Raw genomic sequence first — 16,887 nt, 5'->3', positions numbered from 1 at the left:
CTCCGGTTGTAATATGACCAAGCTGTGCGTTGAGCTTACTCTTGAGCATGCAATATATAGTTGGCCATGTGAAAAGCAATCTTGCCTCAAATTAATGCCAACCTTTTATAGGGTCTGTCCCTGAGACTTATTAATTTTCATTGCGAAGCAGAGCCTTACTGGAAATTGGAGGCGTTTGAATTGAAATGGGTTTCATCGAAAACTTCGCATCCAGCTTTTGAGAGTTTAAACATTCATAAACATCAAAGTGTCCACTACTCAAATCGTCACCTGTGAATCTAAGATGTTTAAGAGGCATTGGAGGTTCTCCAAAGGTGTAAAATATTTGGCCATTTCAGTACACTTGAAAGTGACAACCGAACAATTCTGCGGCAGCCATCAACTCACATGCAGAACCATAGGTGAAGGGCTTAAGCATTTCACTCTTATAGTGCTCGTGTGTAGTATAATTATCTCCTGTACTGCCATCAGTCCACACCTTGAACCTGCCCCAGTCATTCAATACATAAGACACAATGTTCCTCCGGATATCAAGAGTGAGCCTGATATGGCTGTGCAGTATGTAACACAGAGAATGGAAAAGGCAGTCGCCATCTCCAGGCATGGAAACCACTTGGTAAGTGACAGTTCTTTAATCGATGGTGATCACCTCGATAGACATGTTAATGGGGGTACGGTTGGAACAATAAAGGAAATGGGTACCTGAACAATGTAAACTAAGTCTAGAATACCTACACAATAACTATAATCATAATAAACGAACAATAAAACGGTGGAGAAGCCATGGATTAAATAAAAAGGCTGCAGTTATCAGCAGGGAGATGTGAATACCGTGGCGAAGCAAGGAAGGGAATGAAGAGACCGGAGTGACGGAGGGCCTTATATAGGCAGGCAGCCAACTACGTGGGAGGCGTGGGGATGGGGGACCCAACGCCGCCTCACACTGCGACCGAGCTGCAGGCTATGGATGTATATATGTACGCAAGTAGGATTCAGTTAGCGTTGGGAACCAGCGTACCAAATTTCTTGAAGATGGGCCCATAACTAACAAAGACCGTTGGAAAATTCAATATGGCGGCCGACAGTGGCGTCATACCACCGAAATAAGTACGTACATCGGTTTCGGTAAGCGCAGGGAAGCAGCCTACCAAATTTCGTGAAGATGGGGCCATAAATAAGAAAGTTTAACATGGCGGATGTTGTCGACTGTTATGACCATTACGCGTAGAATTTCGAAATGAAACCTGCTTAACTTTTGTAAGCTGTAAGGAATCAGCCTGCCAAATTTCAGCCTTCTACCTACATGGGAAGTTGGAGAATTAGTGATGAGTGAGTCAGTGAGGGCTTTGCCTTTTATTAGTATAGATATATACACTGTATATATATCTCTTGTGGAGTTTGGTGATTCTGAGAGACAAAGGATTTTTGAATCAATTATTGCAATTTGGTTTTATATATCAATAACTCATAATTCTTTTAATTTTTCTCTAAAAATATATAAATTGCCTTCATTTGTACTTTTGAAATTATTAAAAAAACAAACAAACTCAAGCATCAAATTGTTTTTGTTTTGTTGAAAGCATTTTTTCTTTCTTTTGTGGAGGCTGATCAAGTGAAAATAGACTGTAACACACCTTTGGGTTCCAAAGCTCCAATTTGGATTCCAGACCTTAGAGCTACAATGTGTATGATCTGCACTTGTGAGTTCACTTTAACATGGAGAAGGCACCATTGTAGAGCATGTGGAAAGGTAAATGGAAGTTTGCATCATTTTTTTTATGTCAGTGTTGAATAACTTTCTATCCTATGTTTTGCACTTAAATTATGTTAGCTGTATTTTTTTTTGGATTTGGGGTAATGTATTAAATCAACTTTTACATTTTCATACACAATCCTAGACCCAAACTAGTGATACTTGGTTTTATTTTTGTTTTTTAAAATTACTGCAATTTTGCTAATAACAACGCATAATGTTATAATTTTGGAAAATATGCTATGTCTGTCATTAATATACAGTTGTAGTTTAGGTGTTCTGTAATTGTAAGGAAAGTTTCCTTTAACCCCTTCTGCAAAACTTAAAAACAAATTTTAAAAAATAGGAAATTTGTAATGAAATAATAAAAAAAAAAACTTACAAGAGAGGTGATTTAAAATGGTTTGTTGAGGTAAGAATGGAGTAATGTGGACATTTTAAATTATACAGCTACACACTATTTTACATTTTAATTTCAGATTGTATGTCAAGCTTGCTCTTCAAATAAGCATGCACTAGAATACCTGAAGAATCGGCCTGCCAGGGTATGCGACCACTGTTACAGAGAACTTCAGAAGAAAGGTAGGGGCCTGTTGTCAAAGAAGGAAGAAGTAGTTTTAAATTTTAGTAATTTTGAAATGTAGTACTAGGATGTTGTACCGTGTTAGCCATTATGAATGTAAACAGAAGCCAAGCAAAATTACACCTTTTATTGGCTAACTAAAAAGATTACAGTATGCAAGCTTTCACGGCAACTCAGGCCCCTTCTTCAGGCAAGATCTTGCCTGAAGAAGGGGCCTGAGTTGCCTCGAAAGCTTGCATACTGTAATCTTTTTAGTTAGCCAATAAAAGGAGTAATTCTGAAACAAATATTCAAGTGGTGATTAATTTGTAAAGATGTAATCTTCTCTAAGAAATAAAATATTGACTGGGTTACAATATTAGCATTAGTGATTATTTAGAAAAATTCATAAAACAAAGCAGTCTACTAACGGAGACTTGTAGTTGGACCATTCAATCGCTAATTTTCTAAAGTGGGTGCGTGATTATGCACTGATTTTCCTTGAAAGCCAAGACAGTGTTTCTAATTTCAAATAATTGCTTACTTGTAATGATGATGTGGTGCTGTAGTCAGGTACAGGAAACTGAGTTTGAATCCTGGGAATTGAATGTCAAAAAAGCACTTATGTTTCGTTGGTTGGCATATGTAGTCTGATATTTGCATGTTTTAGCTATACATTAGTGTGCAAAACTCATATGATGCACAAGAAAATTATTTTTTAAAGCTAGTTGTATGGGCAGTAACTGCTTATCTGCTGTTGCAAACACTATATAGCATTAAAATATACAAAAATAAACATTAATCAGAAGTAACAATTATGTTTTTAACTCTGTACCCTTACAATAAAAAACTGAAGCAATACACCTTGGTACATTGCTCTATGACATTTTTCTAGTTGGTAAATTCTACCTGTGGCTGCAGGTTTTCATTCTAACCCTTTTCTTAATTAGTGACCTTTTTTGCTGCTAATTAACTATTTCCCCACATTTTACTTTTTTTGAAACTCTAACTTCTAAATTGATTTTTTTTTTTCCTTAAACAGAACCCAAACAGATATTTGATGTGAAGTGAACCAATAGATGACCAGTTAAGTTAGGGCCTCAAACTCCAACCATTTTCACTCCATCTAGTTTCTTAATTTGAAGCTGGTTCTTGTTTCTAATTAAACCTGTTATTTAATTCCATGGCATGTTGGTGCTCGCATTCTGCCTCGGCAGACATTTCCAAAACTGTTGATTTTTGTTTTTAAGGGCACTGTCAAAATGTTTTTTGAAAATGAGCATCAGCATTTACTGAGGCCTTCACCTTTCATTTTCAGATATTGTATGATGGACACAGGCTGATGGTAATGTGTTGGCTCATTTTGTATCTCATTGTTTGGCTGTTAATTAAGGAAAAATAAATAATTAAGGGGCCTGAGTCTTAAGTAGTGCATCAATTAAAATTAAGGCAAAGAATTAATTAGCAGCAAAACTTGATTAAGAAAAGGGTTAGAATGAAAACCTGCAGCCACAGTAGTGCTTCAGGACCGGAATTAGAGACCTGGGGCCTCATGTATAAATGGTGCGTACGCACAGAAATGTTGCATACGAACGTTTCCATGCTCAAATCGCGATGTATAAAACCTAAACTTGGCGTAAAGCCACGCACTTTTCCACGGTACCTCATGCCCTGGCGTACGCAATTTCTCTGCTCGGTTTTGCAGACTGGCGGCACCCAGCGTCAAAGCAGTGCTATTGTTCCTGTGTGCTCATCCTTTTTTTCTTAGACCCACATTCCTGACGTGGCTTTATAAATACACTGAAATTAACTGCATATTGTTTATTAGTGTAATGCATCTGATTGTAATTAACCTGCAGCAATATAATGGTCCAGGGAATAGCCATAGTATTCCAAATACCATAACTGCTTTAGCATTGTAACTCTCACTGCATCTTCTTCTTCTTTCAGCTGCCCCCGTTAAGAGTTGCCACAGCGGATCATCTTTTTCCATATTACTCTCACTGCACCACTCGGAGTATTTATATCACTATATCTGAGTGGGGAATCACAGCAGCAGCTGATCGGAAAGAGAATTATCGGTATACAGTTTCAAGCACACACTACCTCAGCCACAACGCGTCAAAGCCTTTCCTGTACGGACCTCGCGTTTCAGAAACAGTTTCATCCCAAGAACTGTAAACGCACTCAATCAGTCCATCAAGTGCTCCTTGTAGAACTGTTTGTATTTATAAGTACAATTACCCCACTGTAAACTTGCACTACAGTTATAATATTGCACAACCTGCACCACTTTATAAAGCGCATATGATGACGATATCATTTTTAAGATGAAATGCAGCAAAATATGTTGCTTATAGTATACAGATAAAACATTAACTTCATTTAAATAATCTGTATTGTTGTTAATTAAACATGTGAGGACACGGTGCCGCAGCGCTAGCTAGTTCACAGATAGCTCCTGCCTTGCACTGTATTATTGCTGGTGATGATGCGACACTGGAAGGATAGACGGATAGAATAATTAAACATGTACTACGAAGATATTTCAATGTTCCTTAAAAGTTTTGAAGAATCGGCGTTCTAAGCTTACAGATGGCTTAACGTCTATTACAGAGCTGATTGTGTGGCGATTGGGTATTTGGAGAAAGAAAAGTAAGGACAGGAATTGGAGGTTAGTACGTTTGAAAGAGACAGTACTTCTGTAATAAATTATTTCATCAAAGGTCGTACATGGCTCAGCAAGCCTCTTGCGTGAGATATGAACAGTCACTGCGCCACCGTGTTCCCATGTTTAATAACATGCTTTCATTCCTGTCATCATGAAAAAGATATCACGTATACATCTCAGTATCTTAATTATTCAGAGAGCTGTAATAACACGAATGTAATGCATTCTGTGTCCTGTTGGAGAAAGAGTAAGAATGGAAGCACGTAATGATTCACACACACAGAGCACATAGAAGATCAAATACAGAACAAAGCATTTAACGTGCTACTTGAGAAACTAGTAAAATAAACGATTTTAAGATGAAGTTTATGATGTTCTACTTAAGTGACAAAATAAACTACATGATTAAAGTGGAAATTTCGAGATTAAAGTTGGCATTTCGTGCTTTTTTCCCACTGTGTGCCTATTTTTTTTCTCTGTACCCTAATAAGCTTTCATATGACACTCAGACGGTCTGCTGCGAGTTGCCTTTTCACGCTGACTTTGATATGTGATTTCTTTTTTATTTTGAGCACTGTGCGACTTTATGAACTTGAATTTTCGAGTTTCCCCGACACTCTGTCACTCGATCAACTTTCTTTTGTTGATTATACCACTGTTTAAACCAACAAATAGTACGTTTTTCCTTTGCCTCCACTTGGTATTCGCTGAAATTCTTATTTTCCCCCGTGCTTTTCCCATTGTCTTTTCACAGAAGGCTATTTATATCGATTTGCATATTCAAAGAGGCATAATTCTGGGAGGAGTTGGGGCGGGACAGAAGGCACGTGCATTACTTTTCACACTGATCGGGATTTATGTAGCAGAAGAACATGGAAGTTTGCGTACGTACAGATTCCTGCATCTGGATTTTTCTGTGCGTATGCACATTCCCGCTTTTGTGCTTACGCCATGTTATAGTGTGAGTTCTACGCACGGCGTTATACATGAGGCCCCTGGCCTAGAGACTGCTACGTCTGCTAGTTCATTACCACTACAGTGCAGAGTTTATCATTCTGTGGCTGGTAGCACTGTCACAAGTATGTGATTTAAAAAAGGCGTAAAGTCTTTGCAGCCTGGAGCATCTGGTTTTGGCAATTTCTAGAACATTATCACTCTATTGTTTTGCTATAGTTCTCGGCCCTAAGTACGAATGGACTGAACTAGGTTGGCCGTACATTGGTGCACAACTGTAATTTATTATCTATTCACTATAGCCTTGTTAACATAAAAATGTGATTTTTATGTCTGTAAAAATGTGTCAGCTATTTTTCAAATAGCTTCTCAAAACACATCAGTATTTTTGGTTACTGTCCACTAAACCCATTTATTTGTTAAGTGGCACCACTTGCACTTTTGGTTCAACTAATCACAATCTCATCCATTTAAATCAGGTGTCCTGTTGATGGAATTAAAAAAAAAATACATAAAATAACTAGGGTCCTTAAAGAGGTGATTGGGAATCACACCAGTTTTGTACCCAACTTAAAAGAAACAAATACATTTTTTGAAAACACAGGAAATTCTTTTACACTTCTTTAATAGTATTTAGTCTAATGTTATATAGCATTTTTCCTGACCAAATAAACACTTACTGCACAGATAATTAGCTTCAAACATAATTTTCTTGAGTGGTACTCTATTCTGTAACGTCTGGCTTGACTCTACTTCAGAAAATTTTTATGTTTTTTCATTGCATATTTACTTTTATGAATGTGACATTTGGCATTACTTTTAAAACAAAAATGATGAGTGGTGAGTTTGGTCTAGCAAAGTGGCCAAATTATACTTATACTCAGGGGTGCACATAACTGGTACACTGGTACGCATGTGCAACAAAAATTGTAAATGCATAACGTCATCTGTGTCCCTGCGGCGCTGGTGCGTACCTGAAGGTCAGGGAGGGCATCGACACCTCATGTTGCTAATATACGTTTTCTTTTTGGTTTTGATTATCTTGTGTTGCCAATATGTCTAAAAAACAACAGACATTAAGCAGCTACTTTGGCGTTTCACCAACTGCAAAGAAACAACAAGCCGAGCCAGAGCAGAAAAAAAAGTTTTTTCTGAAAAGTGGCTCCAAGATGTGCCGTGGCTTGAAGCTAATGATGAGCGCACTGAAATGTGGTGAAAGTTGTGCCGCTCGCATCCACATATCGCAGACAAAACAAGTGCCTTTAACACAGGATCAAAGAATTTCAGTCATCCGGTATTTGACAAACATGAAAAGAGCAAGGAGCACATGAATGTAGTACAAGCTATTTCAAATAAACAAGCTAGTAAGGAAGAAATTTCCACTCGCTCTCTAGCCAGATGGCGAACAAAGGTAAATGAAGAACAACGGCAAGCTCTGTGTAATGTTTTTCTCCTTGCCTTTCATAAAGCTAAACACGCTTGTCCCGTCTTCCTATGCTGAAGATATTCCTTTACTGGAGCGGCTAGGAGTAAATGTTGGAACTGCATATCATTCACGTGAGGCAACCACATGGATAATGCAGACCACTGCGAGCTCTATCAGCGCGGAGTTGAAAGCAAAGTTGGAGTCTGCTGAAGTTTAGGGACTGATTTTTGATGGATCGGAAGACATCATTAAAACCGAGCACAAGATCATCTTCATTGTGTCTGTGTCCAACATCGGGCAGTTTACCATGGAGTTCCTTGGCCTAATTAAACTGGGTGCTGATCAATCTGCACAGGCTGTAACAGACGGACTCGTTAAACTTTTCCAGGAAGCAGGCTTGGACAACTGGAAGAGAAAGGTGGTTGCCGTGTGCACAGACGGGGCTGCTGTTAAAGTCGGTATATACAACGGCATTGTGCCGAAACTACAGCAACTGGCTGCAGTAGGAGACTCCCTTGTGCACATTGTGTGCACCGCACACACACTAGAAAACTGCGGAAAATCAGCTGATCGCAATGTTCCATACTGTGAGACCTTTAATCGCTCCGTGGTCAAGCTGCTGCAGTTTTATTTACAAAAGGGTGGAGCAAAAAATACGGCTGTGTTTAAGAAGTTGTGTGAAGAGAACGGAATCTCCTTTGTGAAACTGGGTACATTTCATAATATCAGATGGCCTGCATGGAGTCATGACACCCTGCTAAAAACATCAAGATTATTGCCAGCCATTAAAATGCAACTGGCTACGAGTGATAACAGTGACTTGCAGCATATCTGCACAGACCAATTTCAGTGTTTTCTGGGCAACGTGCTTGACATTGGCAAGATTTTGAAGACCACATCCATTGTGTTTCAGAAGGAAAAGTTGAACATTGGAGAATGTAAGGATGAACTCATGGTGGCCATAGGACAGTTTACACTTTTGCTTAATGCTGAAGGACACTACAGAGCATATACTGTTTCTAATGCTGATGCTGACAGGGACAAGATAAACTTACTGAGGGGGTTAATTGAGGAGTTTGGAATCAGATATGACTCACTGAAGTCATGTGATCATTTCTTAGTATTTGATGCTTCAGCTTGGCCTCAGGAAATACAAGATTTACATCGTTTTGGCAACACAAGTTTGTACCATTCTTCAGAATTATGAAGCCACACTGAGTCTTGACAAAGACACAGCTGTCACAGAACGGATGTGCTTAAAGCAAACAGGGAAACGCTTGGCAGCATCCTCTGTGTATGACTTGATCCAGATAATAAATACAAGCAATCCAGATCTTTACTCCAACATTGTCAAATTGGTTAAACTGCCTCTTACACTGCCTTTGAGCAGTGCAGCCTGTGAGAGGGGATTCTCAAATCTTAACATAATAAAAAACAAGCACAGATCTCATCTGTCACATGCTTGCTTAATGGCCCTAATGGACATCCACCAGTCAAAGAAGACCGCAGAGACATTTGACCCAAAACCAGCGGTTGACCTGTGGATAGAGACAGCTAAGCGGAGGCTTAACCAAGGAGAGGGAGATATATCTGCAGCATCATCATCTACCGTGCAGGAAGCTAAGTAGAGGACTGTGAGGTAGACAGCGAGGAGGACAGTGAGGAAGATTGCACTTATTAAAACCTTAACTCTGTATAGAGTGATCAGGTATTTCTGATTCTTACCTCTTTTTAAGCTGCTGCTATATTTTTATTATTATTGTTGTTGTATCTGTATTTATTTTTTACCCTAATTCTTTATCTTACTGTTAAATCTGTTATAGAAATTGTTTTATTTCAATTTTTTCAATTTCTTTGACAAAACTGTTTATGGTCATGCCAATAAAGCTCTTTGAGTTGAATTGCGTATCAAACTCCATCTGATGGTACTCACTTGAGTAACTCACTGAAAAAAGTTATGTGCACCCCTGCTTATGCTATAGGTTTTGAAGAAAATCTATTTTAAGCTCCTGTTCTGTTAAAATACATATAGTGATTGAATCTGTAATCACAGAAACATGAGGTTTTGAAGATTATTATAAGCTTCTGTTCTATCTAAATGCATACAGTGTTTGAATTTGTAGTCATTGACAAGTTACTGTACCATGTAAAATGACCCATACACATTTATAGTCCATTGGTGAGTTCTCAGTTAATCAGTCATGTCCAGTTGATTTTGGAGAATAGCTCCAAAAGTTGCACTACTTGATAACTTCCAAGACATCATTCAGATGTTAAACCATAGTGAGAGAGCAAGAGACAGACAATAATAGAGCATGTTAGCAGTCTTTTATCATTTTACTTAAATATTGTTTGAAGAAATTAAATGATTATATAAATGGTGCAGTTTCTCTGAAAGCACATTTGTCTTTCTGTTTCCTTCTTTAACTAGAAAGCTCTGGCAAGGTTTTGGTTATATAAAGAATTTTGACCCTGATTTTCAGAGTTATCTGGATGTTTATGCTTAAAAGCATTTTGTTGAAAATGACTCTCGTAGTATCAATAAATTCATGCATAATAAATTTAATGTATATGTGTATAAGTAGAAGTTAAGTTTGTTTATATATGTATATAAAGTAAAAATAGAGCAGTTATATCTGAACAACCATAAATAATCATAGTAACATCCTATTGTTGATCACTACAATATGTACTTCCCTATTTCTTTTTAAAAAATTACATAATGACCAACATTGTTTTTGTGCTGTCAAGTTAATATTATATTTCAAGTCAAAGAGCACTGGAAAGTTATTTAAGTACTATAAATAACTATATGTTTGAAGTATGAAAAGTGATTTAAAAACTCTTATTTATTCTTTCTTTACCTTGTAACTATCTTATTGAGAAGAAACTGAAATGCCTAAAATTGTTTAAATTTAATTAATGTGCAGAGTTTTCAGATGTTGAAAATATATTTCCACAAGGTATGGCAAAGCTTTGGAAGACATATGTTTATTGTCACCATGTCTCTCTTTAATTTAGAAAACCATTCCTCTCCTAAAGCGGTATCTCCCAGCAGCAAATGCACAAGCAGTGCTTTGTCTTCTGTTCTCCATAGCATTCCTTCAGGACGGAAACAAAAGAAGATCCCAGCAGCCTTAAAAGAAGTAAGCAAAGTTTTAAATGGACTAAAATATTATGCTGTAATATCTAGACTCAATTCTACTCTGTTCTGTTTTAAGGTTTCTGCAAACACAGAAGATTCCTCTATGAGTGGCTACCTGTACAGATGTAAGGGAAATAAGAAGCAATGGAAGCATCTTTGGTTTGTTATCAAAAACAAAGTGCTGTACACATATGCAGCTAGCGAGGTACTTGTATAATGCATACAAATCAAATAACTTTAGCTAACTAGAGTACAAATGATGTCACATAAAAATGATATGAAAATGGAGTAGTATAAATACTAACTCAAGTTGCATTCCAGAATTGGTGGCTGTATGAATTATGTCATATGTCACAATTATGTAGATGTGCAAATTGCATTACTTCTGTAGTGTTGTGCACATTTATGATCTTCTGCACAGTACATTGCAAATATGGACTTTAATGAGCATCAGGCTAAGAAGGATAAATTTGTTTTGTTGTTAGGTGCCATTGAGTCGGTTCCAATCCTAAGCCATCCTCAGCATTTCTACCACATTTGAACCCATTATTCCAGCCACTGTGTCAGTCCACCTTGTGCAGGACCTTCCTCTCTTCCACCTACTTTACCAAACAGGATAAAATTAGAAGATCAGTTTTTACACATATACATCAAAGTAATCATCCAGAGACTTTTGGTTTATTTTGTAACATATGGGATTTTAATACAGTACTTAGGCAAACTGCAAAAAAGTTAAACTGCTTCCCCCTTCTTCTAAGAAAAAAAATCCTTTCCTAGTGATTATTTTCAGTAACGAAATTAAAGAGATGTAATGATATTATATAGTATTATATAGCATGTACGATATGTCATGAAATGCAGGGTACTCAATACTCAAAATAAAATGCATATACTTTTTCTTTTTTAAAGGATGTAGCAGCTCTAGAAAGCCAGCCTTTACTAGGATTTAACTTGAAAGAAGAGAAAATGCCAGAATCTAAACTACAAATCCAGCTCTATCATAAAAATACACTATTTTATATCTTTAAGGCAGATGATACACAAACAGCACAAAGGTATGTTGTATGAAGTTAAGGAAAAAATATATGCATGTTTGTTTACTGTTATTTAATATAAATTAAAAGTACTGTGATATAATATTAGTAAAATTTTAAGTTTTACTGTTTTTTCTTTCGTAGGTGGATTGAAGCTTTCCAGGAAGCCATGGTCCTTTAATGGTTTGCAGTTTGCCGAATGTTGCAAATTCTGTTTTGTATATATTTTTTTTGCTTATATTGCACAAGAAATGACTATATTACAAGAGAGGGAATTGCAGTAATAGCTGTTAAATTCAAGTGGAACACACCCCACAAGAAATTACTTGCTTTGAGCCCACACATTGCTATAATTGCAGCTTACTTTTGCATCTTGTTGCAGGAAAATTACATTTTTTTACAAAATCTCTCTACAGAATATTTTTACTTTTGATATATGACAATGTAGAAAACATTTTTGAATGATCTTAAAAGTTTACCTTGTGCATTACAAAACTGCTGAAATTGTTTTAGTTCAAACATTTAAAGGGATGTACAGGCAAGCCTTTTTAACTCTTTTGTCAAACATTACTTTATACCAACTAGGAAAGAGTTCAAGGAAGCACATTGAAATGTCTTCAGATTTAGTTTATCCATTTCCCTACACTGTATAAATGTTTTTTTAAATTTGCTATATGGATATTGTACAGTATAAGCAGTTTATTTGCTCACTTATTCTGTTATTTAATAATGTAAAACAGGTGCTGAATACATTCATACAGTTCTCTTTTAAGCACTCCAAGAAGGCTGTTTTGTGTGCATCCCCTTCAGTTTGCTCTGAGAGACAGTGAAACATTAGGCAGTCTCTTGTGAAGCTTGCTATTTAGCTATAAATGGCATTTTGCTTTACTGTAAGAAATGCCAAAGATGCTTTAGATATGTCTGTGAGTGTTCACAGAATAGCTGTCATCTTAAATCTAACAACAAGGTAATTTGTTGTGGGCTTCTAGTAATACATTTCATTGTGCACTGAATGAGAAACTGGAATATAAGCCTATGTCCATAGTTATGTTTAGTGTACTGATTTATTTAAGAACACTTAAACAGCAGTAAATGCTGTTGCTTTCTTTGCACATTCTTATCGTTTCTGTTGTGTAAATAGTGTCTATCTTGTTAATTTCTGTTTCTGTATGTTGTCTTGATATTATATTTTTGTAATGATCAGATCAGAGGTCCTAAAAGGAAAACCATGCTGCTACATTTACAACCACAATATTTTAACAAGTACATTTTATAGATATGTGTTCCTTTCCATAAACAACTTATATTATACAGAGCCTTATGAAATACTTCAAAAAGCTTACAAATTGTATTTATTTTGAGTTTAAAAGGATTTGGAATGTTAAATTTTTAATCTCTATTTTACCAATAGTATTTTATCTTTTTTTATTTGTTGTCCCCTCATGTTTGCAAAGCACAATAGGTTGATTTGCTTAAATGTGCTTGAGCATAAATTTTATATTTATTTATTTTATTGATATTTTTTTTATAAAAAGATACTCGCTTGATGGGTTAAGAACACCCATCCCAAACATTTCATTAAAATAAATTTCCAAAAATGGAAAGGACATTTTTTTTTTGTTTTGTTAATCATTTAAAAGGTTTGTGTTGTTGTGTTAGAGAAATCTGTTAGGTGTCATGTCCTACTGTACAATAAAAACTCTTTAGATTTATGATATTTTTATACATAATGCACAGTACAAATAATAAAACTACAGAACATAAAGACCACTGTCATTTTAGAAATAAAATGTTAAAATTTTATCAGTCGTTACTGAAACACGGAATTCATGGCATTATTCCAGAATCCTTATTGGCAAAATAAATTCTTGAAATGAAACTACTGCACATATAAAAATTTTCTTCTAAAATACTGTAATATTAAAGTTAATTGAATAGTTAAATATGATCATTTGTCCTTTTTTTGCAATATTAATGGTGCGTTTTGCTTAATTACACTGTGATTATTTTATTATTATTTTTTAATACATTGTATAGATATTTTTTTGATCCTCCAGCATTTGTATAGATTTTGAGGAGTGGGGGCTGGAAGGTTGTGGTCACTTTGAATTGCACTATACTATAGAATTGGGAGCATTAAGAAAGTGAACCTTTGTTTGTGGCTGGGGGCATAACACTACCACTTTGTAAACTGATAGAATTGTGACTTGATTCTATTAAACTATTTGTAAAGATTTTTTAATTTTAAAATGTAATTTTGCTTTGCTTCTTCTTTTTAATCTGGATCTATTGTATAAATGGTTGACATATTCTAAATTATATTTGTTACAGATTTGGATATTTTTATAACAGTTTTGGAAAACAAAAAAAACGATTAGAAAGCTTGTCAATAAAAAAATATTTATATTCATATGTACAAAGCTAAATGGCCTAAATCTTCACATTTCTTGAACTGTACATTGGGTGAGGAAGAATTAAACACTGTGACCATGCTGATCCCACTTTCCTGTTAGTGTACTGAAGTACTGTAAATGTACTGTATATATGAAAAGCCTTGGCAAAATGTTCAGCCATTAAAGAAACAGTGCATTAATATAACATGTAAGCAGTTAACAGTAATGAAGTGGGAATAGTGGAAAAATCAGTGGTACCTGCATGGCTGTTACAATGCCATTATGTGATTTTATTTTTTTTTCTTTATATTTTTTTTTTTTTTTAAATAAAAAAAAAATAAAGTAGTAGTTTGGTTTGCATGAAAAGCTGCATGAGCTTCTCTAGGTATGCAAATGATTACCGTGGTTTGTCTTTGTTACTGCTGTAGAGATGGCAGTATATGTATGCTTACAGTAAAAGGGTGAGTGTCTTCACAGGATAGGATCATAGTGGTCTGTTGCTGTTAGTCAAGGTGAGTTTTAATTCTTGAGGACATACTGAGGAAATACTGTCACTTACTGAACAACCTTTTATGGTGGACCTTCCTGGTGAGATTTTCCAATAAGGTAATTATGCTTTTGTGATATTAGCACCCAGATGTGTCTGTGGATTCTGTGGACATAGAACATCTGCAGAATGTTCTGAAATGCCAGCTACCCTCTATGGACTACTGAATCTGGTTGGATCAGTCGCATTACACTGTTCAACTCCTGAAAGTTTCCCCCCACACATATTTCCCTATTTGAGACAAGTGTTTATTGATCCTTTCTTGCTCATATATGACTTGTTTTTGACACAACATTGAACCATAACTTCTGGATGCAATTATTATGATGTGACAAAGTCTTATAAGTCTAGTCATCGTGGAAATAGGAATGATGTTCTCATTTATGGTTTGCCTATATAGAGTATAGGACAGGGGTGGCGAACTCCAGGCCTGGAGTGCCACAGTCGCTGCAGATTTTCATTCTTACCGTCTTCTTAGTTAGTGACCAGTTTTTACTGCGGATTACTTCTATTAATTAACTTGACTCAGGCCCCATAGTTGTTTCTTTTTCTTTAATTAGCAGCCAAACAATAATGAGACACAAAATAAGCCACTACTTGACCAGCTCCCCTGTGCCTATCACACAATATCTGAAATTAAAGAGAAGTGATGGTCTTTGTAAGGTTGATCTCTCGGGTCACCAAAACATTTTGACGGTGCTCTTAGAAAGAACAGAAAAACAACAGTTTTCGAAATGTGTGCTGTGGTAGAATGAGAGCAGCAACAAGCCATGGAATTAAATAATGAGTTTAATTAACAACAAGAATTGGCTTCTCATTAAGAAAGTGATTGGAGTGAAATTAGTTGGAGTTTGAAGCCCCAGTTTAGCTGGTCATCTCTTAGCTCATTTCATGTCTCACTTCTGCTTGGCTGTCATTTAATGAAGAAAGGAATCATTTCAGAGGGCTGAACTCTTCTAACAGGGCTATTAAAGTGATGGGGAAAAAGTTAATTAGCAGTGAAAACTGGTCACTGATTAGGAAAAGGGTTAGAATGAAAACCCGTAGACACTGCAGCACTCCAGGCCTGGAGTTCGCCACCCCTGGTATAGGACAAGAATATCTCACCCCAATGGCAGGTCACACTGGCAGGTCAAGTGTTTTGTACTAAGCGTAAAATATAATAGGATGTTTTATGAGTCTGCTCTTTAGCATCAAAAGAATTTGCTAATGAGTGCAGCACACATCATATCTAGAATTTTGACAGTAATTAGTTAAAATTTTGTCATAAAAAATTACAAATTCTGAAAATATAATTACATTGGGAAAACTCACAGAAAGGTACTTTGTTTATGATGAAAGACATTACAGGGTCTTGTTCAAACTGTGCCTTCATCCATGCATTATGATTGAATATTAAATTTTGCTCCTGTAGTTTTTTTTCTGGTGCTGGAAGAATAGCGTATCTCCCAGTTCCCTGTATCTTTTCTGCAGGGAATAGGCACTTGCGAAATGTCACATAGTACTGACTTAAAGGAATACAGGACACCACAGGAAGAGATAAAAAAATGGATTTGAAACATCAAAAGAGAACCCAAAATAAAAATTGTTAATGAAGCCAAGGCAAACAGCAAGCAGTTTTTTCAGTACTACTCCAGTAAAACACAATTTAAGAAGCCTTAGGGGACACAAATGAAGAAATCATTGAAAATGAAAAGGAAATAGCAAATGAATTGAACAAATATTTCAATATTTTACAAGTATTTGTAAAGGAAGAAACAAATGAAATATTTCATGCAGAAGTAAAAACAAAGTTTGTAGATCTTAAAATAGAAGAATCAGATGTGCATTAAGATATCAATACATTGAAGACTAACAGTACCCCTGGACCTGATGGGATTTTACCAATCGTATTGAAAGAAATGAAATATGTCATCTATGAACTCTTATTAGTCGTATTTGAACATTCACTTGGGGAAAGAAAAGTACCAGAGGACTGGAAAGTTGCAAATGCAACTCCAGTCTTCAAGAAAGGTAATTATAGACCAATAATTATTACATTTGTTCCATGCAAGATTATGGAAACTATAATATGAATTAAATTAGAAAAGTATCAAAACAGAAATAAACCCATGCTGGCTCTTATTTAGTATATTATGAGAGGAAGATCCTGCCAAACCAATCTTTTAGATTTTTTTTTTTTGAAGAAGCAACCAGAATGGTTCAAAAAAACCAAAGCTGCTTAGCTAATTTACCTAGTCTTTCAAAAAGCCTTTGATACCTCAGCAAAGATTTAATTCTGAAATTACAAGCTGTGGGCATCAGATGTAACCTATAATACTGGATCTCTAGTTGGTTAACAGGCAGGAGACAAAGAGTACAAATAAGAAGAGAATGTTCCATGTGGAGTGAGGTCATCGGTG

At 35.9% G+C, this 16,887-nt stretch overlaps 1 protein-coding gene across 1 annotated transcript in view; it reads left to right on the top strand.

The window, feature by feature from the left end:
- fgd6 (FYVE, RhoGEF and PH domain containing 6) overlaps nt 1–13,795 on the top strand; it is a 178,924-nt gene extending 165,129 nt beyond the window's left edge. The window contains exons 16-21 of the mRNA XM_028813419.2: nt 1,604–1,750; nt 2,233–2,335; nt 10,388–10,512; nt 10,588–10,716; nt 11,421–11,566; nt 11,690–13,795. Of these exons, the coding sequence (XP_028669252.2) occupies nt 1,604–1,750; nt 2,233–2,335; nt 10,388–10,512; nt 10,588–10,716; nt 11,421–11,566; nt 11,690–11,726 (687 nt within the window). The 3' untranslated portion in view covers nt 11,727–13,795. The remainder of the gene's footprint in view (nt 1–1,603; nt 1,751–2,232; nt 2,336–10,387; nt 10,513–10,587; nt 10,717–11,420; nt 11,567–11,689) is intronic.
- The last annotated feature ends 3,092 nt before the right edge of the window (nt 13,796–16,887 follow it).

Source organism: Erpetoichthys calabaricus, chromosome 1, assembly GCF_900747795.2.
Source record: "Erpetoichthys calabaricus chromosome 1, fErpCal1.3, whole genome shotgun sequence".
Lineage (NCBI taxonomy): Eukaryota > Metazoa > Chordata > Cladistia > Polypteriformes > Polypteridae > Erpetoichthys > Erpetoichthys calabaricus.
This window is presented reverse-complemented; position numbering and strand designations above follow the sequence as displayed.